Source organism: Geotrypetes seraphini, chromosome 4 (genome assembly GCF_902459505.1).
Source record: "Geotrypetes seraphini chromosome 4, aGeoSer1.1, whole genome shotgun sequence".
Classification (NCBI taxonomy): Eukaryota; Metazoa; Chordata; class Amphibia; order Gymnophiona; family Dermophiidae; genus Geotrypetes; species Geotrypetes seraphini.
Genome location: NC_047087.1, coordinates 146,868,629 through 146,896,356, shown reverse-complemented (window position 1 = coordinate 146,896,356; position 27,728 = coordinate 146,868,629). Strand labels below are relative to the sequence as shown.

Genomic DNA, 27,728 nt, shown 5'->3' with positions numbered 1-27,728 from the left:
GAAAGGAACTAAAAAATTTAATAGGAAAGACCCCCACAAAGATTTCTTAAAATAGATGCATTAAAACACACACTCATAAGTTTAATAAACTAGAAAAAACTGACTGAAATAAATACATTTTAAATTGTTTATGAAAATGAGTTATGGAACATTTCTCCTGTAAATATACTGTACAGGAAGCGCATTCCAAAGCAACGGAGCTTGAAAAAAGAAAGATTTATTGTGTGTAATTAAATAAATATATCAATGATAAGAGGAAGTAAAATCAAAGGGCTAGATTCACTAAGCAAACCGATCGTGTACCCATCGGTTTATGACCCGATTTTCCTCCGACCTGATTCACTAACTTGTGTGCCAACCATCCTCCGATCTGCGCATGCAAATGAGGGGGGGAACAGCATTCAAATGATGGCAGGCAGCGATTCACTAACCAAAACCCTGCAACACCAACTGGGCTGGCCAATCACAAAAAAGCAACTGCTGAGAACCAGTCGCTCAGGTCCTTTCCGACTGCCCTGCCTTTTGCCGCTCTGTTCTCTGCCCTATCAGCCCCGATCTCCTGCTGCCCCAACACTCCTGCAGTCCCGACTCATTTAACTTTTCCAATGCATTTTGAGCTAGCCTAATTGTTAAATTTGTATCTTGACTCTCCTGCCTGCCCCGATCTCCTGCTGCCCTGAACTCCTGCAGCCCCGACTCTCCTGCCGCCCTGAACTCCTTCCAACCCGACTCTCCCGCCTGTCCCGAAATCCTCCCACCCTTCCCCGCAGTGCAAGTCCGTGGTTTTAACCCGCAGGCTTAAAGCAGGTTAAAACCACGGGCTCCAAAAAGTTAAAAAAATAAAAAATAAATAAAAAATTACCTGCCGGGTTCGGAGGGCCAGTGCATCTGGTTAGGCAGTTGGGGCAGTGATTCCAATCGCCCTCATTTGCATGAAGGTGATTTGTGAATCAGCCCCCTGGACACGGATCGGATCGGATCCCTCGCGGGCCAGATCCGATCCGTGCCCTTAGTGAATCTAGCCCAAAGTATGATAATTTCAGCATGTTTACTGCATTAAAAGTAATCCCATATGTAAATTTTTGGATCTGCCAAGTATTTGTGACTTGAACTGGCTACTGACAGAAAGATGATGCTAGGGCCAATGGACCTTTATATGATTCACTAACAGGTCCTTTTATTAAGGTGTGCTAACCGATTTAGCACATGTTAAATGCTAAGATGCCCATAGGAATATAATGGATGTCTTAGCATTTAGAGTGCTAAATCGGTTAGCACACCTTAATAAAAGCAACCCTAAGTTTTACTTTTTAGTGCACCAAAATGTCCACAAAACTAGGAGCAAATTGTACTAAACTTTTTACATCAGCTGCACAATGACCAGAGGAAATTACTGAAATATAAGACTCCTCAGATTTGTGCATAACCTAGTGCATTGTATACCTGCCCTCTGTTTATTTTATCTAGGGAATGGAACTGTGCTATTATCATGTACAGTCTTGTATACCCTGACAGCTTCACAAAGAATTAAATTTTATTATTAGTCAAAAGCTATGAGGTATTATACCAGTTCAGGCTAGAACACAGGCTATGTAATATTGCATAATTTTCATTTAATAAGCCACAAATTCTCTGATAAAAGGGAAAAAATACAGCCTTATAAGAAATAGAAAAAAAAATATAGCATAATACCCTGGGGAGCCCTGCCAAGTATGATAGAAGTCTACAGAAAAAGTGAGAACTTGTTTTGATAGACGGTATATAAAAAATAAAGAAACTTGAAACTAGAACAGGAAAAATTAACAAAAGTACATTAGAAAATGAAAAACCAGTGAAAGGCTCACCCTCTGCACCCGTTCATTGATGGTAAATTTAACAAAGCTCTTTGGCTCTAGAGTTGATCCAGGCCTGCAAAGGGCATACATTGAAAAGCGGGGTAGCTGTCGAGTCAACTCAAACACATGAAACTGTGTGCTGAAAGGATAAAAAAGAGACCATGAACCACAAATATCCCCAAATCCTAAGATCATCTAGAAAAAATGACATCTCCTTTCCACCAGCTTGCAAGGTGTTTCAGATGGACTGAAAGTAAAATGAACTTAACAGTTACATCACATTTGTATTGCAGTGTTTTCTGCTATATAATGCCCACCTGCCTTTGCAACCCACATAGGCTTTGATGTGGAGATCCACTGGAACATCTTTTGGAGGAAGGATAGGAACTCTAATATGAGTGGAGAGGTTCTGTAGATTGGGATGAATGACATGGCTCTCGCCTTCGAAAATTCCCTCTGCAAAGATTAAGACTGCTCGGATAATAGTATCTGAAGAGGAGGAAGAAAAGAAAAAAAATACACTATCCCACTGAATGGCAGGAACAGATATAACTGTTACAAATTACTGACAAAATAACATACGGGGGTAATTCTATTTGTGGGTACCTACTTTAGGCGCCCCAATGTTGCATGGCGATAGCTTTTTCTATAATGGCACCTGAACACTAAGATACCATTAAAAATATTAATACAACCTAATATAAGTGCACCTTACATTTAGGTGCTTGCGGTAACACCAGCTATAGACCTGGTATAACTGTGAATGTCCAAATGTGGCAAAGGTGCACATAACTTACTGAATCCTCAAGTTACATGTTAATGGTAGCTTTAGGTCACATATATTTACATGCATAAGAATACTAAATATCAAAAACATTAAAATAAATTACCAACCTCATTAAATCCAATCACACCACTCTTCAGCATCAAAATCAGTACTGGCACTGACACCTCGCACAATCTCAGTTTCATCGCTAATACCACCATCTGGGGAACCTAATAAAAAGGCTAAGAAGCACAAGCATGATTCCCCCTCCAAGTACTTACAGACACTTCAGCATGCATTGGCATCGTCTGAGGCATCTACACCATCGATGCATGCCAAGTGTTGATGCACCGAAATGGTGTCACCTCATAGGCGTGCCTTATTATCGAGGTAACCAATGTCTCAAAAATGTACTGCACCATCTGCACTGATGACTACCACGGTACTAGTGCCATCTTTACAGGACCAGATTAAAGAACTAGTAGAGAGTTGGTTGGCATATTACAATCCCAAGCAACACAAGCCTTGACTCCAGCGGCACCAGCCCGGTCCGAACAGAGCTCTAAGTTGACACTGAGAGCCAGAGCTACATCATATCGATGTCAAAGTTCTTCATACCACTCCAGGCGATCATTGAGAAGCATTTCCTGACACTTTCCTCGATGTCATAGTCAATGTGCTCCTCCACCTCAACATACACCTCAATGCTCTCCTCAACATCCAACTCAACGCTCCCTATCCCCGAGGCAGGACATTGAGGAATATGACACTGATTTCTCTCACCATCCCTTCTCAGATTACTCAGAGCTCTCTACTGAGGAGTCTTATGGTCTGTCAATGGACCCATCTCCTCCGCCTCCTCACAGGAGATCACCGTCAGAGGGCCTTTCTTTCGCTAATTTCATCAGACAGATGGGCCTAGCTCTACCAGTTAAGATGGAATCAAAGTCTGAACCTAGAGCAGAATTCTTTGATGAATTAGCAAGTACCTAAAGACTGCTTAAAACTTCCTTTTCATGTTCTAATGAAGGATACCATGTTTAAAAATTAGGAGGTCCTTCTTTTGGTGGCTCCTGCAAACTGGCCACCTTATACAGGGTCCAATCATGCCCAGGTTTTGACAAACCCCAACTACAGCACCAGTTACTGGTGCCATTTTTACAGGACCAGATTAAAAAACTAGTACAGAGAGTTGGTTAACATATTACAATCCCAAGCAACAAAAGCCTTGACTCCAGGGGTACCAGCCCAGTCCAAGCAGAGCTTTAAGTTGACACTGAGAGCCAGAGCTACATCATCTCGATGTGAAAAGACTAGCAGTTCAAGAACTTATGTTAGTACTCCTCCAGGCAAAGAAGAAGAACCTTAGACAAATTTGGTAGCAGATTATTCCAGAATACCAAGTTAACCAGTAGGATTCTTAGTTACATCTTCAACATGACCTGTTATATGAAATCCTTAGCTCAGAAGTTCTCTCATTACAAGCAATACATATCTGATGACTAATTAGATGCCTTCCAACACATTAGGAATGACCTGCTAGAAACTAGAAAGTATATGGCCTGCTTGGTCTTTGATGCTTCTTTTTAAATTGTTTATTATAATTTTGCAATATGGATACAAAGAAACTCTTACAGCATACAAAATCAATAGTGCTTAACAAGTAGCATTCACAACCAAAGGACAACTAAAAACAATTGCAAAACAACCCTCTCCTAGTCCCCTCCCCACCCCTTCCGCCCACTACCTCTCTCCCTCCCTTATCCCTCTACCTACTAGGTACACAGTCTGTACAAAAAGACAAAACCAAACACAAGCTAGTAATACAAGGAGTCCCCCAGAATGTATCTCTGTAACAGGTTAGCTTTCTAGTCCGTGTATGGGTCCCACACTTTATGGCATTCTACCATCCCCTTATTATGCAGTGCTGTTAATTTAGACATAAGCTGAATATAATCCAATTTGGCACACAGCACTGATCGCCCCAGTGGCACTGGAAGTTTCCAACCTATCAACATAACCAATCTGGCAGCAGTAAAAATATAAGCTGCCAATTTCTGAATGGGTGGAGGATGACCTGTCAATGGGGCATTCAATAAACATCAGATCATCAATAAAGGGCAGTGGCCATTCATTGGTGATGCCCAACATTTGCCAAAAGGAGTGGAGAATCAGGCAAGTCCATCACATATGAATAAAATCCCCTTTTTGCCCACAATTTCTCCAACATAGAGCACTAATCCCCTTAAACATGTGAACCAATCTAGTTGGGATGTAGTACCATTCATAGTACATCTTAAATCCGTTTTCCACTATCGTATAGGACAGTGTTCTTCAACCTTTTTACACCTATGGACTGGCGGGAAAAAAAAAATTATTTTGTGGACCGGCAAACTACTAGGACTGAAATTTAAAAACCCTGTTTCCGCCCCGTCTCCGCGAGCTCGGTCCTCGCAAACCATCTGATCCCATCTGCACAAGCCTCAGTTATGATTTTATACTGAATGTATTTTATTAAAGTATAAAAAGAAACAATATTCTGTACAATTGTTATTTTATAAATACAAATAATACAGAGGAAGAATCAACAAAACCCGTCTCCCCTCCCCTTCACATATATCCCCTCTACTATCAAGAAAACTGAATAAGCCAAATTATTACAGAATGCTACACAGAAATATCATGCTATCAGAATACCGCAGTCACACATAGCAGAAATAGGGTTAGGGGAGTGCAACTAGGGCAACTGCCCCCCTGGTCAGAGAGAGCCCTAAGCCACTGCCTGGACTTTGCAGTCCCCAGTTATGTGTAACACCAGCTCTAGCAGGATATATATTTCAAATCTGATATATTCTAATCACAAAATAGAAATAAAATTATTTGTTTCTACCTTTTGTTGTCTCTGGTTTCTGATTTCATTTTTTTTTCACTCTCTTCCTTCCACCGTCTGCCCTCTCTGTCTCTTCAATCCAGCATCTGCCCCTTCCATCTACTGTCTGACTTCTCCCCCTTCCATATGGTATTTGTCTTCTTTCTATGCCCCTTCCTCCTTTCCATCCAGCCTATGCCCCTCTCTCCTTTTTACACGATTCACTCCAGCTTCACTGCTCTCTTCATTTTTATCTCTCCTACACCAGATCTAGCATCTTTGTCCCTCTCAATTTATCTGCTGACCCCCCTTCCCATCTCATTCCTGTCTCTCCCCTCCCCCTCCTCTAATCTCCCTGCAAGCTGTTTCCTTCCTTTTTTCTTCTCCCTTCCCTCCTCCCCCTGTCCAGCAGTAACTCTCTTCCCTTTCCTTTCCCTCCTCCCCTCCCAGCAGCATCTCTCCTTCTCTCTCCTTCCAGGTCCAGTAGCAGCTGTCCCTTTTTTTTTTCCACCATGCCCAGCAACTCTCCTTACTTGCCAACGCTGCGATTCAGTAAGGCAGCCTCGGGTCCTTTCTTGGGTTGCACCGCCTCTGAGGAAAGCGGAAGTTGCATCATCAGAGGTGGCCCGACTCAGCAAAAGCTCCAAGGCTTCCTTCTTCAATCGCTGCGTTTGTAAGGAGAGCCGCTGGGAGGGGAGAAAGCACAGTGTGAGGCTCCCTATTATCTCTCCGGCCCTGCGCGAAGGACAGCTCCTCGATCTTGCCGGTCCTGCGCAGACCGGCAGTAAATTGAAGAAGTTGATCTTGCCAGTCCTGTGCGGACCGGCAGGAATTTTCTGCGGACCAGCACCGGTTTGCGGACCTGCGGTTGAAGAACTGTGGTATAGGAGACCGAAAGGTGGAATAATCTTTTATACAGTTTTTGCCAGGTCCTTCCCATACAGGAGATACCCAAGTCCCTCTCCCAAGATTCCTTATAAGGATCTTGGGGCACTTCCCATAACAATAAGGCTTGATAAAGCCTAGAAATACAACCCCTACCAACCCCTAACTGTAAAGCTCTTTCCAGAGCCATTTCTCCCAAGCTCAGATCCCAAATAGCTTACTTGTTTAAAAACAAGTATATAATTAGGTATAATGATAAGCATCCAGAGTGGCCAACCCATATTTCTCCTGCAAGAAATCAAAAGGCTGTATTTTCCCATTGTCTCAAAGTCCTCAATCCAGTCCGGATCTAAACCGGCACATATAGGAGTATGGAGGAAATATTCTCTCTCTGGGAACATCAATTTACATAGGGAATACCAATTATGTAATATAACCGCAAGAAAAGGGTTATCTTGTTGCAGTCTCTCCCTTATCACAACTAAAGTTACCCAGGGGAGTTTCCATAATGTAAAATCTGGAATAAATGTCTAACTAATCCGTTGACAAGGGCAGTCAGCATACGAGATCAAGAGGACTATCTCCTGTAGTAGTGCCGCTTTATAGTACAGGGACAAATGTGGCACCCCCATTCCTCCCTGAAACTTGGATTGAAATAAAATAGAGCGCCACAACCTGAGCGGTCGTTTCTTCTATATGTATGCAAATACCCATCTATGTAGCCTACGAAAAAAGCCCGATGGAAGCATTATAGGCAATGCCATAAAGCATAGTTACTTACCGTAAAGCACAGTTACTTACCGTAACTGTGGTGGTGAACTGGGTCAGAAACTGGCTGTCGGACAGACGCCAGAGGGTGGTGGTTAATGGAAGTCGCTCGAAGGAAGGAAAGGTGACTAGTGGAGTCCCTCAGGGTTCGGTGCTGGGGCCAATCCTGTTCAATATATATGTAAGTGACATTGCTGAAGGGTTAGAAGGAAAAGTGTGCCTTTTTGCAGATGATACCAAGATTTGTAACAGAGTAGACACCGAAGAGGGAGTGGAAAATATGAAAAAGGATCTGCAAAAGTTAGAGGAATGGTCTAATGCCTGGCAACTAAAATTCAATGCAAAGAAATGCAGAGTAATGCATTTGGGGATTAATAATAGGAAGGAACCGTATATGCTGGGAGGAGAGAAGCTGATATGCACGGACGGGGAGAGGGACCTTGGGGTGATAGTGTCCGAAGATCTAAAGGCGAAAAAACAGTGTGACAAGGCAGTGGCTGCTGCCAGAAGGATTCTGGGCTGTATAAAGAGAGGCGTAGTCAGTAGAAGGAAGAAGGTGTTGATGCCCCTGTACAGGTCATTGGTGAGGCCCCACTTGGAGTATTGTGTTCAGTTTTGGAGACCGTATCTGGCGAAAGACGTAAGAAGACTTGAGGCGGTCCAGAGGAGGGCGACGAAAATGATAGGAGGCTTGCGCCAGAAGACGTATGAGGAGAGACTGGAAGCCCTGAATATGTATACCCTAGAGGAAAGAAGAGACAGGGGAGATATGATTCAGACGTTCAAATACTTAAAGGGTATTAACGTAGAACAAAATCTTTTCCAGAGAAAGGAAAATGGTAAAACCAGAGGACATAATTTGAGGTTGAGGGGTGGTAGATTCAGGGGCAATGTTAGGAAATTCTACTTTACGGAGAGGGTGGTGGATGCCTGGAATGCGCTCCCGATAGAGGTGGTGGAGAGTAAAACTGTGACTGAGTTCAAAGAAGCGTGGGATGAACACAGAAGATTTAGAATCAGAAAATAATATTAAAGATTGAACTAGGCCAGTTACTGGGCAGACTTGTACGGTCTGTGTCTGTGCATGGCCGTTTGGAGGAGGATGGGCAGAGGAGGGCTTCAATGGCTGGGAGGGTGAAGATGGGCTGGAGTAAGTCTTAACAGAGATTTCGGCAGTTGGAACCCAAGCACAGTACCGGGTAAAGCTTTGGATTCTCGCCCAGAAATAGCTAAGAAGAAAAAAAAAAAAAAAAAAAAATTTAAATTGAATCAGGTTGGGCAGACTGGATGGACCATTCGGGTCTTTATCTGCCGTCATCTACTATGTTACTATGTAACAGGTGTTATCCAGGGACAGCAGGCAGCTATTCTCACATATGGGTGACATCATCCACGGAGCCCCGATGCGGACAGCCTCGCAAGCATACTTGCTTCTAGAAACTTTAGAAGTTTTGAGTCAGCCGCACTGCGCATGCACGAGTGCCTTCCCGCCCAGCGCAGGGCAAGTCTCCTCAGTTCAGATAGCTAGCAGAGAAGCCAACCAGGGGAGATAGGTGGGTTGTGAGAAGGAACTGTAGCACAGACCTTGGAAGGATGGGGTCTTGTCAAAAAGGTCTCCAGAAGGAGGGATTGGTGAGATAATTGTGAATTCTCAAACTCTTTGCCATGCAGAGATCTATACCTCTAGACCAATTTGTCTGGAACAGCAGGCATAGCATAAGGAGTCTCCAGACAACGTGTGAAAGCTTAAGACAAAAGCTTGTTAAGAGGAAGCTTAAGTTGAGGGAGTCGAAATTCTCCTTAGAGTATTTAGAACTAGCATCAAACTGAATTTCCAGAGCAGCATCCATCTGACGAAGGAAGGAGGAGAAAGACAGCTGATCCAGGAAGCCAATGCCTCGAGAAAGGCTCGATAACCTCGAGGCGGCTCGAGCGGAGAACGAAGGTGAAGCCTCTCTGGAGAAGTGACAATCCAAAGAATATGGAGAATTGAAGGAGGCAATTAAAACAGCTGATTCCTCATGGTCCGGAAGCGGAGACCTGGAGCGAGGAGTTGGTGGCCTCAGAGAACTGGAAGGTCAGGAATGAGGCCCAGACGAAGAAGGTTGCTCTTTAGAAGATCTGTGCTTCGATGGATGTATCGATGAAGGCCTCGATCGGCAACTAGAGTGGTGCCTGGAGGCAGGTCTCGAGGAAAGTTCGCCCTATGTATGGAAAACCGACAACGCTGCTGGTGAATGGATAGGGCTTGAAGCTAGATCGAAACACAGTGGTTTTGATCGAGAAATCTCGAAGCACTCCCAAAGACTCTGCTCCTTGTATGGAGTGTGCGGAATCCTGTTGAGACACTCGCAAAGAATCTACTCCTTGCATAGAGCATGAAGGTTCCAATCGAGACACTCGCAAAGAATCTACTCCTTGCATAGAGTGTGAAGGTTCCAATCGAGACACTCGCAAAGAATTTACTTCTTGCATCGAGTGTGTAGATGCCAGACCAGACACTCGCAAAGACTCTACTCCTTGCATATAGTGTGAAGCTTCAGCTTGAGGCACTAGCGGGGACTCAACCTCACGGGAAACTGCTGATTGCCTAGGCTGGATTACAGGAGGCATTGTGGAGGCAGAACCATATTTGCTCAATAACTGAACAAATTGCTGTTCCAACATGGTCTGGAGAAAAGCCTGCAAACGTGGATCCGCGTCTGAAACTGGACCACTTGCTAAGGCTAAAGGCTCCAAGGTGGCAGTGGAGAGGAGGACCACCACAGGAACCTTCTGCTGATGTATCTGTCCTGAGGGGAGCTCAGGAGACGATAAAGCAGGTGTAGTCGACGCTAAAGATGATCCAAACGAGGATGGCCAGATGAAGCTTGAGGTCGGGATAGTGGAAGCAGGAGGACCCTCGATGGAAGGCGGGACCGAGGTAGCACTCGAGGTCGAGGGTTTCACTGAGGAGTTCATGCTGAAGAATGTTTCCACTAAAACTGAACAACGCTGAAGGGCTCGAGGGTGAAGAGTAGCACAGCGCTCGCATGACTTCGGATGATAGGCAGGCCCAAGGCACTGGAGGCACCAGCGGAGTGGGTCTGTGAGAGAAATCGGACGCTGGCAGTGGCTACATACACTTCTGGAAGCCCGTGACTGACCGGGACATAGGAGGGAAGATAGCCACTGTAAAGTCGAAGCCCGCAGGCTGCGGTCGCGCGGCCTGACCCACCAGTCAATCACTGAAGAAAAGATTAAAATAAGTCTTCTTTTTTATAAAACTGAAAAGAAAGAAAACAACACAGCGATTTGCGATGAAAGAAACACAAACCATGATGAGAGAAGGTACGAAGTAAGAAAGTTAAACGCAGAGAGTCAAAGATGGATTTCTCAGCTCCGCGGAAAACTGAGAACTGAGGAGACTCCCCCTGCGCTGGGCGGGAAGGCACTCGCACATGAACGGTGCGGCTGACTCAAAACTTCTAAAGTTTTCTACAAGCAAAGTATGCTTGCGAGGCTGTCCGCATCGGGGCTCCATGGATGACGTCACCCATATGAGAATAGGCTGCTTGCTTGTTCTGGGATAACAGTGTTATCCAGGTACAGCAGGCAGCTATTCTCACATGTGGGTGACGTCATCCACGGAGCCCGGATGCGGACAGCCTCGCAAGCAGACTTGCTTGTAGAAACGTAGAAGTTTCTAGTCTGCCGCACCGCGCATGCACGAGTGCCTTCCCGCCCAGCACAGGACAAGTCTCCTCAATTCAGATAGCTAGCAGAGAAGCCAACCAGGGGAGGTGGGTGGATTGTAAGAATAGCTGCCTGCTGTCCCTGGATAACAACTGTTATGGTAAGTAACTGTGCTTTATCCCAGGACAAGCAGGCAGTCTATTTTCACATGTGGGTGACCTCCAAGCTAACCAGAATGGAATGGTGGGAGTGTTGGCAACTTAGGAGAATAAATTTTGTAATACTCTCTGGCCAAAATGGCTATCCCATCAGGAGAAAACATCCAGACAATAGTGAGAGGTGAGAGGTGAAAGTATGAACCGAGGACCAAGTGGCAGCTTTGCAAATTTCCTCAATAGGAGTGGATCTGAGGAAAGCTACTGAAGCCGCCATGGCTCTGACTTTGTGGGCTGTGACTCGACTCTGTAGTTGTAATCCAGCCTGGGCAGAGCAGAAAGAGATACAAGCAGCCATCCAGTTGGAGATGGTTCGCTTAGAAATTGGATGTCCCAACTTGTTTGGATCGAAGGAGACAAAAAGTTGAGGAGAAGTTCTGTGTGATTTGGTGTGCTCCAAGTAGAAGACCAAAGCAGGTTTACAGTCCAGAGTATGAAGAGCTGCTTCTCCAGGATGAGAATGAGGTCTTGGAAAAAACACTGGAAGTACAATGGATTGATTGAAATGAAATTCTGAAACCATTTTAGGTAAGAATTTAGGATGAGTACAGAGGACCACCTTGTCATGATGGAAAACTGTGAAAGGTGGATCAGCAACTAAAGCTTGCAGTTCACTAACTCTTCGAGCAGATGTGAGAGCGATGAGAAACACCACTTTCCAAGTGCGATACTTCAGATGAGCCTTAGACATTGGTTCAAATGGAGGCTTCATCAACTAAGCAAGAACAATATTGAGATCCCAAACCACTGGAGGCAGTTTGAGTGGAGGTTTGACATTGAAAAGTCCTTTCATAAATTTGGAAATCACCGGATGAGCAGAGAGGGGTTTTCCTTCAATAGGCTGATGAAAAGCAGCAATTGCACTGAGATGGACTCGGATAGATGTAGACTTGAGGCCAGAAGTAGACAAGTGCAAAAGATAATCCAAGACAGAAGCCAAGGAGGTATCTCGAGGCTCCACTTTTGGTGGTAGCATTGTCTAGTGGCAGGCTTTCTAGAAACCTCTAAAATGTCTCTTACAGGTTGAGAAAACTGAAGAGGGGTTAAGAACATAAGAATTTGCCTCCGCCGGGTCAGACCAGAGGTCCATCCCGCCCAGCAGTCCGCTCCCGCGGCGGCCCTCCAGGTCTATCACCTGTGCTGTGGTCCCTGACTATTCCTATAACCTACCTCAACTCCTATCTGTACCCCTCAATCCCCTTATCGTCTAGGAACCTATCCAAACCTTCTTTGAAGCCCTGTAACGTGCTCTGTCCTATCACGGCCTCCGGAAGTGCGTTCCACATGTCCACCACCCTCTGGGTAAAAAAGAACTTCCTAGCGTTTATTCTAAACCTGCCCCCTTTTAATTTCTCTGAGTACCCCCTTGTACTTGTGGTTCCCCACAGTGTGAAGAATCTGTCCCTTTTCTATGCCCTTCAGGATTTTGAAGGTTTCTATCATGTCTCCTATGTTAAGGTAGCAAGCTGTTAGGTGCAGAGACTGCAGATTGGGATGAAGTAGAGATCCTTGACTCTATGGAAAAACTGGTAAAGGGTATGGCTCCCTGCTGCTGAGTTCAAGGAGAAGGGAGTACCAAGGTTATCTTGGCCACCGAGGAGCTATCAGAATCATGGTGGCATGATTGTTCTTCAACTTGACTAGAGTCTTGAGAATGAGATGGAATGGAGGGAATGCATACAGGAAGAGATTTGTCCATGCCAGTAAAAAAGCATCTGCCTCGAGGTGATGAGGAGAATATATCCTGGAGCAGAACTGAGGCAGTTTCTGGTTGTGGGGAGATACAAAGAGATCTATCTGAGGAGTTCCCTACTGACCCGCCCAAAGATATAAACTATCCTTCCCCTCTCTATGCGGTATTCTCTATGCAGGTAAACTGGGAAAATCTCTTCTCTTCAAAATCACAGGCCTCTGGAATGACCTTACTATCCCGTTGAGGAACCTGGGCTCTCTCCAACTATTCCACAAGCAACTGAAATCTTGGCTCTTCTCTAACATGTAAACCTTTTCCTTTCTCTTCTTATATTTTAAGTTCTTGTAAACCGTGCCGAGCTCCACTTCCGTGGAGAGGATGCGATATATAAACTTAAGGTTTAGTTTAGTGATGAAGAGACGAAGAATTGAGTGTCCATTCGTGAGGTTGCAGAAGACGACTCAACTTGACCACCAGTTTTTCTCTCCTTGAATGTAGACAGCTTTCAGGAAGGTGTTGTGAAGGATTGCCCAATCCAAAACCTTCAGAGCTTCTAGGCAAAGAGGGAGAGATTCTAACATAGTACATGGCGACTTGGTTGTCCATCCGAATGAGGGCTACCTGGTCGTGAAGATGTTGAAAAGCTTTGAGCATTGAAGATCGCTCTGAGTTCCAACAGACTGATATGACACTGACCATGCTTGACCAGTAGTTTGAGTACTGAGACTGTCAAGATGAGCCCCCCCCCAAGCGTAGATCGAGGAATCTGTTGTGAGGACCTTCTGATAAGGAAGCATCTGAAACAGTAAACCTCTGGAGAGATTGGAAGAGAGCATCCACCAGCGAAGAGACCGTCTCAACGAAGGAGTGACTGTAATGTGTCGAGAAAGTGGTTTGCATACCTGTGTCCACTGAGATGCCAGGGTCCACTGAGGAATTCTGAGGTGAAGTCTGGCAAAAGGAGTCACGTGAACGGTCGAGGCCATGTGACCGAGTAGTACCATCATGTGTCTCACTGAGAGTGAAGAAAGGGAAAGCACTTTGTGGCAGAGTTGAAGAAAAGCATCTAGACGCACGCTCTGAGTTGGATAGTGTCCAGAAAAAGCTCTGATGAAATGTAGATTCTGAGAGGGCTGAAGGTGGGATTTGGGAAAGTTGATTTCGAATCCCAAGCTTTGTAGGAACCACGTAGTCTGTTGGGACGCTACAATAACCCCCTGAGATGTTGAATCTTTGATGAGCCAGTCGTCCAGGTAGGGAAACACCTGAAGACCATGGTTCTTTAGCGCTGCTGCTACCACCACTGGGCACTTGGTGAACACTCTAGGAGATGTTGCCAGGCCAAAAGGTAGCACTCTGTATTGAAAATGCAGATTCCCCGTAAGCCTCCTTGAGATCTAGAGAACATAACCAATCGTTCTGATCTAGAAGGGGATAAAGGGATGCTAGGGATAGCATATGAAATTTTTATTTGACTAAAAATTTATTGAGAGCCCTGAGATCCAGTATGGGTCACAGATCGCGTGTCTTCTTCGGAACTAAGAAGTAACGGGAGTAAAAACCCTGCTCTGCTGTTCCAGCGGAACTTCCTCGAAGGCACAGAAAAGAAGCAGAGCTTGAGCTTCCTGAAGAAGAAGGGCGGTCTGGGATGGATTAGAAGGGTACTCTCTTGGAGGAAGCTCTGGTGGAACCTGAGCGAAATGAAGAGTATCCTTCCCTGATTACTGACAGCACCCAAAGGTTGGATGTAATGTTCTCCCATCAATGGTAAAAATGATGGAGACGACCTCCTATGGGGAGAAGGGAGGACAAAGGCAGAACGATGGAGGTTATGCTCTGTTTGAGACAGTCGAAAAGGCTACGCAGCCTTAGGTGCAGCAGAAGGCTTAAGTTTTTGTTGCTTCGGCTGCTGTTGTCTTTTGGGGGCTGCTCGAGTGTAAGGAACTGCCCTTGGAGGATAATGCCTCTGGTAGGATGAAAGAGGTAAAGAAGGTTTTGCAGGAGCTTGCTTAGGCTTTGGTCTGACAATTGAAGCAAAAGATTTTTCATGTTACATTACATTACATTAGGAATTTCTATTCCGCCATTACCTTGCGGTTCAAGGCGGCTTACAAAAGATTTATAAACAGGGTTACATTGGGAGAACAATAGATTTGCTAGAGTGCTAAAGAGTAGATCTTTTGATATTTCTTTGGTAGTTAAGAACAAGGAGGCTTAACAGAAGATTTATGAACTGGGGTTTCAGTGGAAGCATAATTGCCCTTGTTATGATAGTAAAGGGTAGATCCTTTATCAATTTTAGCGTTGTTGAGAGTACGTGAGATTAGGGCTGTTTCAGGAATTTCTTGAAAAGTATAGTTTTCAGATCTTTTCTGAATGTCTTGTAGTCTGGGGTGGACATCAGAAGGTTGGAGATTTGGTTGTTCAGTATTGCTGCTGAGTGGCCAGGAGGCCGTCGTGTAGTTTTGATCGTTTTACTTCTTTGATCGAGTCTCAAACCCCCCCTGCTATGAATGGGGGATGCGTTTTTCTGTGTTTGGTTGTGGATGCAGGGATGAGGCGGTTGTTCAGGTAGGATGGGCTGTCTCCGTTAAGGGTTTTAAATAACATGCAGTAGAATTTGAATTGTATTCTTTCTTGGATTGGTAGCCAATGTGAGTTGATGTAGGCTTCTGTGATATGGTCATGTTTTCTCAGTGAGTAGTGAGGTCGGCCAGCTGTCTAGGCCTACCCCGAGATAGAGACCTCACACTCTATATACTGGTTTCAATCCATAAGTATATTTATTAGCAAATCAGTAACAGCTTACAAGAATAAATCATTCAGTATATAGAGTAACAGAATGTGATCTTCAGGCCTGAGGATCCTCTGATGTCTGTTCTACCTACTTCCTCTTACATGCCTGTTTTTATACATTTCTTGGTGGCCAGCATCACGTTGGTCTAAATCACATGATAAATCTTTATTGGTTATTTCTTATACGTCATTACATAAGTAGATTCATTTATTGGCTTATACATCTGTGTCATGCTATACGTCTGTTCAGTTTACCGTAAGGCCTAACCTTTTCCCGCAAATGTTCCTTTCCTTTACCATATAAGCAATTCCGAGTCTCAAACCCCCCCTGCTGTGTTATCACAAGACATGTCTTGCTAAATGATATTCTTGAGGATTCTATTTTCTGACCGTGAGATGTGTTCATCTTTGCATAATATCCTGCCAGATGCGAGCCCTATTGCCATGCATCAGAGTTAAGTCTTGTTTCTTACAAGTTTCGCTTAACCTAGCAACAACAACAGGATATTTCCCAATCAGTATATGCCAGTTGGCAAGTGGGTTATGAAATGTCTTTTACATTGTTAATATACTGATTTATTAGAGCAGGAGGGAGAAGGGGGGGGGGTTTCTTCTTTGAGGTCTGGTTTCTTCACCTTTAGTGTTATCCAAAGGACTTATCCTGCTTCACCTGTATCATACAAAGACTTACAAGGATTTTATACCAGAATTTTCCATGATTTTCTTCTTCTTTTCATCTTCCTTTTCCTCTCATCCCCTCTTCAAAGCCCCTTCCCAGGTGGCTTTGACATTCTGACATTCGGCCAGAAGATAGACTGTGTCAGTGATTGTACAGCACAGGCATAGGGCCACGTACTTGAAATTGTATATGGTAAAAATGAAAAGGACAAATGACTAACCAAACCAAAGGTAAACTACAAGGACAATCGTTACAGCATGACTCAGATAGCATAAGAAATCAAACAATTATTACAATAAAGAAATCTCACAAAAATATATGCCATAAGTGAAAAATTGGTGGAAAATATATGATTAATCATTTAAAAATACTTTGCTTTTATGGTTTCGTCCTGTTATGAGTGTATTATTATCAAAAAGGGATAAAAGAATAAATTAACAAGTTAGATTATCTCCATGCCCTTCCAAATTAGCTGGGTCAGTGCAGACTCGGCTGGGTCTAGACGCCAGAGGTGAAAGTCCAGGTAACCACATCAAATCTTACGTCATCATCCTTCAGCTGGGCTCATTACTTCTTCTTCACTGCACTTCTCCTCAGCTTAGCAGCAAGAAAGGGGATGGAAAGAATCTAATTGGAAGGGAAAATAACTAGGGAGCTATTGTGGGAGTCAAAACAGGATGAAAATGCATAAAGTCACAATCAAGAAAAACACATGAATCTTGCAATAGGGCTGTTAGAAATAATTACCAACACATGAAAATATATATACAGTGGTACCTCGGTTTACGAGTGCACCGGTTTGCGAGTGTTTTGCAAGACGAGCAAAACATTTGCAAAATCGGTGCCTCAGAAACCGAGCATGGCTCGATTTATGAGCATCCCCCCCCCCGCAATCCGGCACCCCCCTGCGAACAAAGACTTTAATTATGTTCCGAATGTGAACTCACAGGCCTTGAGCATGCTCAGATGCTCAAGGCCTAGCAGAGGAGGAAGCCGATTTTCAAGAGTGCCCAGATGAGGGTAAGAAGCGGCGGGGGGGTGCCCAATTGTGTTGGGGGATGTCGGAATGTGTCGGGGGGTGCCCAATCATGTCAGGGGGGGTCGGATTGTGGAGGGGGGGCCCAATCGTGGCGGGGGGGGTCGGATCGTGGCGGGGGGTGCCGGTTCGAGGCAGGGGGGTGCCGGATCGCAGGGAGGGGTGCCTAATCCCGGGGGGGGGGCCTTCGAGGGCAGCAATGCCGGTTCTCGGGGGGGGGGGGGAACGCATCAAAGCGAGTTTCCATTATTTCCTATGGGGAAACTTGCTTTGATAAACGAGCATTTTGGATTACGAGCATGCTCCTGGAACGGATTATGCTCGTAATCCAAGGTACCACTGTATACTAATACTGCATGAGTCCATAAAAGAGTTAAAGTGCAAATTAATAAGTCCATAATTAAAGCTGTAGAAGTTCAAGGTCATAAAGGTCATCCTGTTTTTGGTAGCAACAGTCAGGAAGTCTTTGCTGGTAAGTCTAGGCGCTTATCAGGTTCCTTCTCTGGTAGCAAGATCCTTCCGTTGGGGCTCATCCGTCTTCAGGGTTTCATACGGCTGAAAATTTTTCAGCGATATTTCAAATAGCATTAGTCCATAATTATGCCAATAAGTCATTAATAGACATTAAAAGAGTGTAAACACGGATTCTCATGTAGCATACAGCTTCCTCTGATATGGCAATTGTCTTTGTGAAGTGATCCACAATTAATAAGGCAGAAATATCTGTACTGTATATATCATCTAACTTGTTTCCAACAATACCTGAGCAATATTACTAACAGGATAGGTACAGCGTTAAAAGATGATATACAAAAGAAAACAAAAACTTATCTGCTTTAATTCAAATAGACTAAGGTCTAATATATGTATTGGCTGAATTATATTTGTCAGCCTAAGGGAATTATAGTTACAATGGCATATGATGTTCAAAGGACAGGAGTAATATGCTAAACATAAATATGAATTAGCAAAGAGTCAAACCCAAGCAAAAGGATGGCTAAGCTATAGCCTTAGACATATTAACACACTAGTCTTTAAGCCCATTACATTAACGGGTGCTAGAATAGATGTGTGTGTTTTTCTTTCTTTCTTTCTCTCTCTCTCTCCCCTTGGCCGCTTTCTGTCTCTCTCTTTCCTCGGCTGTCAACCATCACCCCTTGCCTGTTCCACCTGTCCAGCAATAGGCCTTCTCCCTTCCTTTTACCTCCCCCTGTCCAGCAGCACTCCTTACCTGCTCCCCCTGTCCCTCTTCCCTGCTCCCCCTGTGCAGCAGCACTTCTTCCCTGCTCCCCAGTCACTCTTTCCTGCTCCCCCTGTCCAGCAGCACTTCTTACCTGCTCTCCTGTTCCTCTTCCCTGCTCCCCTGACCCTCTTCCCTGCTCCCCCTGTCCAGCAGCACTTCTTACCTGCTCCCCCTGTCCAGCATGCGGCTCCTCTTCTTTAAAACAGCCTACCGGCTGTAACATTTGTTTCCTGTGTCTCTCTCTCTCCTTAGTGTTTTATTTTTTTCAATCTGTCTCTTTAGCCCCCTGTCCTTCTGTGAGTGTGTGTCTGTGTGTCTCTCTCTCCTTGTCCTCTGTGTTTTGTGATTTTTTCAATCTGTCTCTTTAGCCCCCTGTCCTTCTGTGAGTGTTTGTGTGTCTCAGTCCTTGTCCACTGTTGTTTGTTTGTTTTTTAAAATCTCTGTTTAGCTCCTGATCCCCTGTTCGCGGATCTGAGTGTAGGGCCGGGTCTGGCGGCGCCGTGTAGGGCGGAAGCGGGAGGCGGGACCTCAGCACCGGCCGGGTGGCTTGCGCCGCCGGCCCCCAGCAGCGGCATGCCATGGTGCAGGAAGAACAGAGATCGGATCAGGGAACACGGCACCGTGAGAGCCGGGTGAGAGCTGCTACCCTCAGCTGTTTTTTTTTTTGTTTGTTTTTGTAGTTGAAAGCCGCCGCAATTAGGGTTCGCCGGCCGCCAGCGCTCAGCCGCAACATGAGAGCCGGGTGAGAGCGGCGACCCCCAGCTGTGTATTTTTTTTTTTTTTTAATTTGAAAGCCTCCGCCGCAGCTCCTCTCTCGATCCTGGTGCAGTTCGAGAGAGGAGCCGGTACCATGCAGTGAGAGCCGGGGGTGAGGAAGGCCGCCGCAGCTGTGTAACTTTTTTTTTTTAAATTTGAAAGCCGCTGCAGAACTATGCACAGTGAGAGGCAGGGCCACACATGCGCACTCGTGTTTCCGCGACGGATCAGGGAACACGACTTTTGAGTGCACATACGAGGCCTAGCATTTTATTATATTAGACAGGTTATATTGAAACATATTAAAATAAAGATGATAAACCCTAAAAATTAAAATAAAATAGGATTTATGGGAGAAATGTCCTTCCCATGGGATTCTATCAAATCATGGGTTCAATTTTGTTTGACTCATAATATATTTTTGCTAAGAAACCAAATAAAATCCTACATATTGATTAAAACTAGACAAATGATTTTTCTAACACACAGTGCACAGCCTACAATGGGTTAACAGTACAGTGTATGAAAAAATCAGAAGTTACTTTCGCTTCGGTATGTTAGCACAACATTAATTAATATTACCATTTGGGATAGAAGTGGGTCATAAGAACCCTATGCAATATGTTCCAGTTATTGTAGAGACATGAATAATGAAAAAAACAAAAAGAAAATAGCTACTGATAAATTCAAGTTAAAGAAATAGAGCACTACATTTCCCAGTGTCCCTAAACACAGACACATCAACCAGGAAGTAGCTATGTATGTTTGTGCAACGTAAAAAAAAAAAGAAGAGGAAGCATAATTCATTTCTTAAACTTTGATCACAGACAAAGAATAAGGTTTAAAATCGTGGTAAGTAGTGAAAAAAAAAAAAATCTTCTTTCTTTATATTGATAATTATAGAGAGTGCTCATAAATGGAAATCCACTCGTATTTCCAAAAACACTGAAGTTGACATATGACATAATACAACAAATAATAACTCATGTACTGGAAACCGGACAGACATTAATTGCTAGCAAGTATTAAGGTAGCGCCCCTCTTGTATAATTTTTTTTTTTTTTTTTTTAGAGTACTCATTAAAATCATTAGGTGTTCTCTTAAAGTGCACTGCAGTTTTTCCTAACTCTAGAAAACAAATAATCGTTAGTAATGGGAAAAAGTGAGGTGATGGGAAACGCCCATACTAAAAATCCCAGACCTAGAAAGACAAAGGGTGCGTTTATTTTTATATTGCCAGTTATCATACTTAATGCCTGTTAGTTATTTGGTTAGACATAATCACTTGTCACGAATCCTTCCTATCTACGTAAATGAATCTTTCCTATCTACGTACACTATCTTTCTATGAACTTCAATAATCTGCTTATATATTCCCTTCATTGCCAATCTAACATAACACTTTCTATTAACTTCCGGTATTTGTCTCTTATCCCTTCTTTCCAAAACTCTTTGTCTTTATATATAAAAACAATAGTGATCCAAATATTTTCTGTAATTTTGTTCTTGTCTTTCTCAAAAACAATCCTTTATAATCCAGCAAACTTATATGAAATAAATAATTGTTTTAATGAAAGCTTATGGTAACATTGAAACGCAGTTAAAATATACTTCCTCTTTCAGTCTCATTCAATCTCATCCCCCTCACCACCCCAGTTTTTTTTTGTTTTTTTTCTCTTCTGGTTTGTGACCACAAAAGAACAGGAAACAAAAACCACGAGAGCAATGCTGTCGCTTTCCCATAAAGTGCCATATATTACACAGGCCAGTACACAAACGACAGCTAAAATGTAAAGCAAACAGCATAAACGGAAGAACAAAGGAAGCCATCAGGCAGCATGACAAGTTGAAAATATTACAGTAAAACCCAAACTCAGAGCCGTGCCAAGGCTAGAAGACCCCTCTTGTCAGTAGCGAAGAAATAAACCCCTAAAAACTGAACTAATAAGCCAAAACCCATACAAAATAGTGGCCACAAATGAGAATACCACGTACATTAATAAAATCCAAGAAGACAACATATCATGCATAAATAAAGAAAGCTGGTCAAAGTAACATGGTATGTCAGTGAAAGCAACATCATAAGCAAGCAGTATCGTGACATCATTAGGGGCTAAATAGCACAAAGCACAAGGCAGAGAAGAAGCATATACTTTACGCTCAACAATGGTAGAAAATATGGGGTGGAATGAGTAACAGCAAAACAGGATTGTCTAAGTAACGGCTTAACAGAAGACCGGTGAAAAACCTACGGAATGTTAGGGAAGGTAGGAGGAAAAAGAGCAGGGAGGGAAAACCGAGAATAGCAATGCTGACTTGGAAGCAAAGGGTAAGGTGCCAGAAAGGCAGGGGAAGGCACAGGATCAACAGAGCATGGCAAACAACCGGGGAGGGACATGTTAAAAACATAGGTGGCCCTTCAGAATGCCCCAAAGAGCTGCTAGATGATCCTTATTTAAGGAGGAAAATTGAAAAGTTCCCTCGGCTTTATTAACCCACCAAATGCAGTCATTTAGGGCTCCACTGAGCAGGAGGGCCAAAAGGAACTGGTATAGGCGGCGAAGTGGTTTTTTGTGAGTAAGAGCAAAATATCCATGTGCAAGATCTTGGGTGGGCCCTGGGCGTGCAAAACCGAAGGCTGAAATGCAAGAATAGAAGAAGTAGGAAATGGGAGGCATATGAAATCAGGAGGGCTAGGGCTAGGGGTAGAGGACAAACAATCAAGGCTAGCACTAACAGACAGAGAAGTATAAGACAGGGGATTCCTAATGTCAGCAAGAGTAGCGGGAGAAATCAGACATAGCGGGCATTCTTGTTCAAGATGTGGGTTCCCGAGACAGGAACACTGCTTAACCACAGTTTCCTGTAAAGTGGGGGAAGGTGGGGGACGGGGTGAATTGCTGGTGAATAGTTTCACAGATATCATCTAATGCCTGAGAGATAGCGGCCCACGTGACAGGAGAGTAACGACCAGTATGTGTTGTAAGAGTGCGATCTGCCTGCCATTGCACCTGGTGTGCAACGGGAGGTAGAGAGATAGGGTTAGGGTTAGGAGTATGCGCTGGGGAGAGCAAAAGGGGCAGTTGACAGTGGCTGAGAGTGGTACAGCAGTCACACCATAACAGCGATAGTTTGATATAGCAGAGGAAACGTCAGGCGTGGGCCAAGACCACAAAAAATAAAGGAAAGAATTTAACCAGCAATCGAATCAATGTCTATACCAAGAAAAGAGTGTGGAAAGGAAGTGAAAAGAAGATTTACAGAAAAATAAAGTCGTAACGGCCGTAAATATATGTTTTTCCTTATTTATATTTGTTCACTATATTCTTATAACTTCCACTAGTTTTTATTTCTATGCTATTCTAGCTACTTTCCCCACTAGTTCTTATTTTTATCCTGGCTACGTTACCTGCCAGTTCTTATATTTATCCTATCCTGGCTACGCTATCCGCCAGTTCTTATTTTTATCCTATCTTGGCTACGCTACCCGCCAGTTCTTATTTTTATTCTAACTCCAACTTTAAGGACCAGTAGTACAACTAAGGATGGGAACCCGGTCCTAGGCAAATCAATATAGAGTACTGCTCCAGGGTCCGGGATCATCCAAATTTGATACCCGTGGGTCCTATGAAGGAAAAAAACAAAAGGGAAAAAAATTAGTGATGAAGAAGAGATTAGTGTTTAAGGCAGACCATATTCTATTACTGGTTTAAAGATGAAGAAAGAAAGAAACAGCACAAAGGGGAAGCAAGACAAGGAGGGCAACCCAGCGAGTCTGCAATAAAATAGGGAAGTTAATGCAAAGACAGTGCATAAATACAAACATTAAACCCAGAAGCAAACTTTTGGCCAAAAGAAAATTAATGGAGAGGCAATCTGACAAGCAGATTTTGAGGCCTTCAATCCAGTGAGGTCACTTAGGCTACGTGTATCGGAGGGTCACCAAATGAGGTCGGCCAGCTGTCTAGGCCTACCCCGAGATAGAGACCTCACACTCTATATACTGGTTTCAATCCATAAGTATATTTATTAGCAAATCAGTAACAGCTTACAAGAATAAATCATTCAGTATATAGGGTAACAGAATGTGATCTTCAGGCCTGAGGATCCTCTGATGTCTGTTCTACCTACTTCCTCTTACATGCCTGTTTTTATACATTTCTTGGTGGCCAGCACCACGTTGGTCTAAATCACATGATAAATCTTTATTGGTTATTTCTTATACGTCATTACATAAGTAGATTCATTTATTGGCTTATACATCTGTGTCATGCTATACGTCTGTTCAGTTTACCGTAAGGCCTAACCTTTTCCCGCAAATGTTCCTTTCCTTTACCATATAAGCAATTCTGAGTCTCAAACCCCCCCTGCTGTGTTATCACAAGACATGTTTTGTTAAATGATATTCTTGAGGATTCTATTTTCTGACCATGAGATGTGTTCATCTTTGCATAATATCCTGCCAGGTGCGAGCCCTATTGCCATGCATCAGAGTTAAGTCTTGTTTCTTACAAGTTTCGCTTAACCTAGCAACAGCAACAGGATATTTCCCAATCAGTATATGCCAGCTGGCAAGTGGGTTATGAAATGTCTTTTACATTGTTATGTTTAAATATATTTATTGATTTTCAAATCATATAATCAAGAATACCTTGTACAGAAAGCAAATTAGCATTTCTACATAAAGCAAGAAACATTCCAATAACATTAAATCATATATTAACTAAAATGCTCAAGTCCTCAAATTGGATCCAAGATTTCTTATAATATAAACCAAAACTGAAGAATTGAACTTAATGTACATTCTTTCATAAAGTTAGCTGGAAGGCTGATTGCTGGGATTAACCAATAGTCATAGAGCTTATGATTTCTCTACCTCCAATCGGGAGAGCGCTAAAAAAGAAGTCAACTGATTAGGCTCAAAGAAAACATATTTAACTGATCGGTGATGCACTATACATTTACAAGGATGTCGCAAATAAAAGGTAGCACCCAAAGATATAACACCTGGCTTCAACAAAAGAAATTCACGACGACGCCTTTGCGTCTCTCGTGATAAATCAGGAAATACCTGGACTTTACAACCCATAAATTCTTTCTGTCTATTTTTAAAGAACAGTTTTAACAACCATACTTTATCAATAGAGAGAGCTACTGTTATAATCAAAGTACTTGATTCTACAACCTCTTTATCTGATTTTTCCAATAACTCTGATACATCCAATAGTCCTTGATCCAACGGCTTTTTTGGTAATTTAGTCTTATTAGGTAAATAATAGACTCGTGATAAAGGAGGTAATGAATCTTCTGAAGCCCCCAAAACTTCAAGAAAATATCTTTTAAACATTTCCCTAGGAGGTATCAGTGGAAGCTTAGGAAAATTAATGATTCTTAAGTTATTGTATCTAGAGTTATTTTCTAAGTTCTCCATTTTTCTTCTAAGATTGATGTTGTCTTTCATTAAAGATTCCTGTAATTGTTTGGATGATTTAATATCTTGTTCAAACTTTTGAACAGAGGAATTAGAGGCAGTCATATCTTTTCTCAGTTCTTTAAGTTCAGTAGAATGTTGAGATAATTTCCCCTCAATTAACTGAAGTTTGGGACTTATGGTCTTCACTAGTCCGGCCATAAGATCCCATAGTGAGTCCAGAGTTACTTCTGAGGGTTTTTCCAGAGAAATTAGAGGTAAAGAAAAGTCATAGTGCTCACCGTCCAGTTGAATAACTTGACGCTGTCCCTGAAGGTTAACTCGCCTCTCAGATGAATCCCCCTCAGCTTCTCCAAAGGAGCTCTTATCCATAGGAGCTCCTATCAGCAGGCTCTGTGATGGACTACTTGCCTCAGGGGAAGACAAGACCCCGACCTCCGGGGTTACCTCACCCCTTGGAGAGCTGCTTAGCTGAGGTTGCGGGGGCGGCGCCCTAACGTCGGGGCTCAATGATGTCTCCAATCCCGGAGGAATCTCCACGGCCTCATTGACGCCGCTTCTCCTCTGCGGGCCTCCCTCCGACGCCGAAAAAATACCCTGCATCCGCCTGATGAGTTCCCCGATGTCACCAGCCGCATGTCTTTTACATTGTTAATATACTGATTTATTAGAGCAGGAGAGAGAAGGGGGGGGGTTTCTTTTTTGAGGTCTGGTTTCTTCACCTTTAGTGTTATCCAAAGGACTTATCCTGCTTCACCTGTATCATACAAGGACTTACAAGGATTTTATACCAGAATTTTCCATGATTTTCTTCTTTTCATCTTCCTTTTCCTCTCAGTAGATGAGTCTTAAAGCTGTATTTTGGATTGTTTGTAGTTGTTTGGTCCTAGAGGCTGGGCATGGGAGGAAGAGGATGTTGCAATAGTTCAGCAGACCTAGGATTAGGGATTGTACTATAAGCTAGAATTGTGTTCTTTCAAAGAATTTCCGGATTTGTCTCAGATTTCTCATGATAGCGAAGGATTTCTGTATTGTATTGTTTATTTGTGGTTGCATGGTACAGCATCTGTCTATAGTTATTCCTAGTAGTTTTATGGTGGTTTGGATGTGGTAGTTGATTGAGTTGAGTTCTAGGTTGGCTGTGGTTTGGATTATGTCATTTTCGAAGAGAATGAATTTGGTTTTGTTAGGGTTGAGTTTAAGTTTGTGATCTTTCATCCAGGTCATAATCGTTTCTAGTGTTCAATGTAGTATTTTTGTCATGTGGGACTTTGGCTGATCATAAGGTATGAGAATGGTAATATCATCCACGGAACTGTAGGTGGTTATGCCTAGATTGTCTAGATGTGTTCCGAGAGAGGTAGTGTATAGGTTGAAGAGGGTTGGGGATAGTGGGGATCCCTGTGGTACTCCACAGGGGTTTGACCAAGGTTCTGATTTTTCTTTGTTTGTTTTTACACTGTAGGTTCTGGATTTTAGGAAGCCTTCAAACCAAGAGTATACTTTGTCTGAGATACCTATTGCATCCAATATTTGCAGAAGGATATTATGGTCTACTAGATCGAATGCTGCAGTCAGGTCTAGTTGTATGAGAAGTATTTTTTTTTCCTGTGCTTAGTTGTTGTCTGATTGTGTCCATGAGGGAGCCTAGAAGTCTCTCTGTGCTGCAGTTGGTTCTGAAACCAGATTGCATGGGGTGGAGTAGGTTATGGTCATCCAGATAGTTGGTGAGGAGTTTGGCAACTAGGCCTTCTGTGAGTTTGATGTATAGCGGTATTGAGGCAATAGGTCTGAAGTTGGATGGTTGGTCTGGTGGTCCTTTTGGATTGGGGTGATGATGATTTCGCTGAGGGTCGAGGGGAAAATGCCATCTTTGAGTGTGGCTTGGATCCATTGTAAAAGTAGAATATGGAATTTTACACTGGAGGTAGTAAGGAGATATGAAGGGCAGTGGTTGAGGTCACATGAGGCGTGGCTGTATTTTTTGTACAGTTTGTTGAGTTCGGACCATTGTATAATGGGGAAATGAGACCATGTTCTGTCTGCTGTGATTGAATCTTTGTCTGTGGGGTGAGTTGTGATTACGTTAAGGTGGGAAGGAGTACAATTGAGGGTGGCTCTGGCGTTTGTGATTTTGTTCTTGAAGTGATCTGCTAGGAGGGTAGCTGAAGGGGGAGGGGTATTATTAGTGGTAGTGTAGGGTTTGGTATCTGTGAGATCTTTTAAGATTTGGAATAGTTTTTTGGAGTCTTGGGGTTCTGTGCCTATAAGATTTGTGTAATGAGTTTTCCTCTTGTCCTTTAGTAGAAGTTTGTATTGTTTGTTGATTTTTTTCCAAGCGATTTTTGTTTGATCTAGGTTTGTTTTTCTCCATTTTCTTTCAAGTCTTCTACACTGTCTTTTGAGTTGGAGTAGTTCATTGTCAAACCATTGGTCTGATTTCCTGCTGGTTCTGGTTTTGGTTTGAAGTGGGGCTAGATCTTCAAGGATGTTGGTTGATATATTTTTCCAGTGAGAGATGAAGTCTTTAGGGTCGCGGTCTTTGATTGTTTCATCTACTTTTGTCCAGAAAATGGTTGGCTCGATATGTTTACGTAGAGTGTATGTTATTTTTTTGGAATGGGGTGTAGTTTTGGTCTTGGTCCAGTTGAGGTTGAAGTTGTGTGTGTAGTGGTCAGACCAGAGGGAGGGGGACCAGGTTCCGTTGGGGGTTAGGATTTCTGGGGTGGATGCTTGGTGGGTCATGAATGCTGCGATGTCCAGTTGATGGACTTTTTCATGTGTGGTTTGTGGGTTTAGGATTTGGAAGGATAAGGCATTGAGGAAAGATAGACAGTTTTTTGCTGGTGTGGAGGTTGGGTCTTCTAGGTGAAGGTTTAAGTCTCCTAGGATGAGGTTATATTCTGCTGTTAGAGAGTTTTGGTAGATGAAGTTTTCAAATTCAGGTCTTACTGTGGTCCAGTTACCTGGTGTTATATAACATAGCATGCAGTTTAGTGTGTTTTTTAGTGTAGTGCTTGTAAGGTGACAGGCGAGGAAGTCCATTTGCAGGGTGGATGTTTTTTCTAGTATGTTTAGGGT

At 43.3% G+C, this 27,728-nt stretch overlaps 1 protein-coding gene across 6 annotated transcripts in view; it reads right to left on the bottom strand.

Annotated features, from left to right (window-relative positions):
- BBS2 (Bardet-Biedl syndrome 2) overlaps positions 1-27,728 on the bottom strand; it is an 876,805-nt gene that overhangs the window by 240,302 nt on the left and 608,775 nt on the right. For all 6 annotated transcript variants that reach the window (XM_033940623.1, XM_033940626.1, XM_033940622.1 and 3 more), the window contains 2 exons: positions 2,153-2,324; positions 1,845-1,974 (listed from right to left, as the gene is read on the bottom strand). In XM_033940623.1, coding sequence (XP_033796514.1) covers positions 1,845-1,974; positions 2,153-2,324 — 302 coding nt within the window. The remainder of the gene's footprint in view (positions 1-1,844; positions 1,975-2,152; positions 2,325-27,728) is intronic.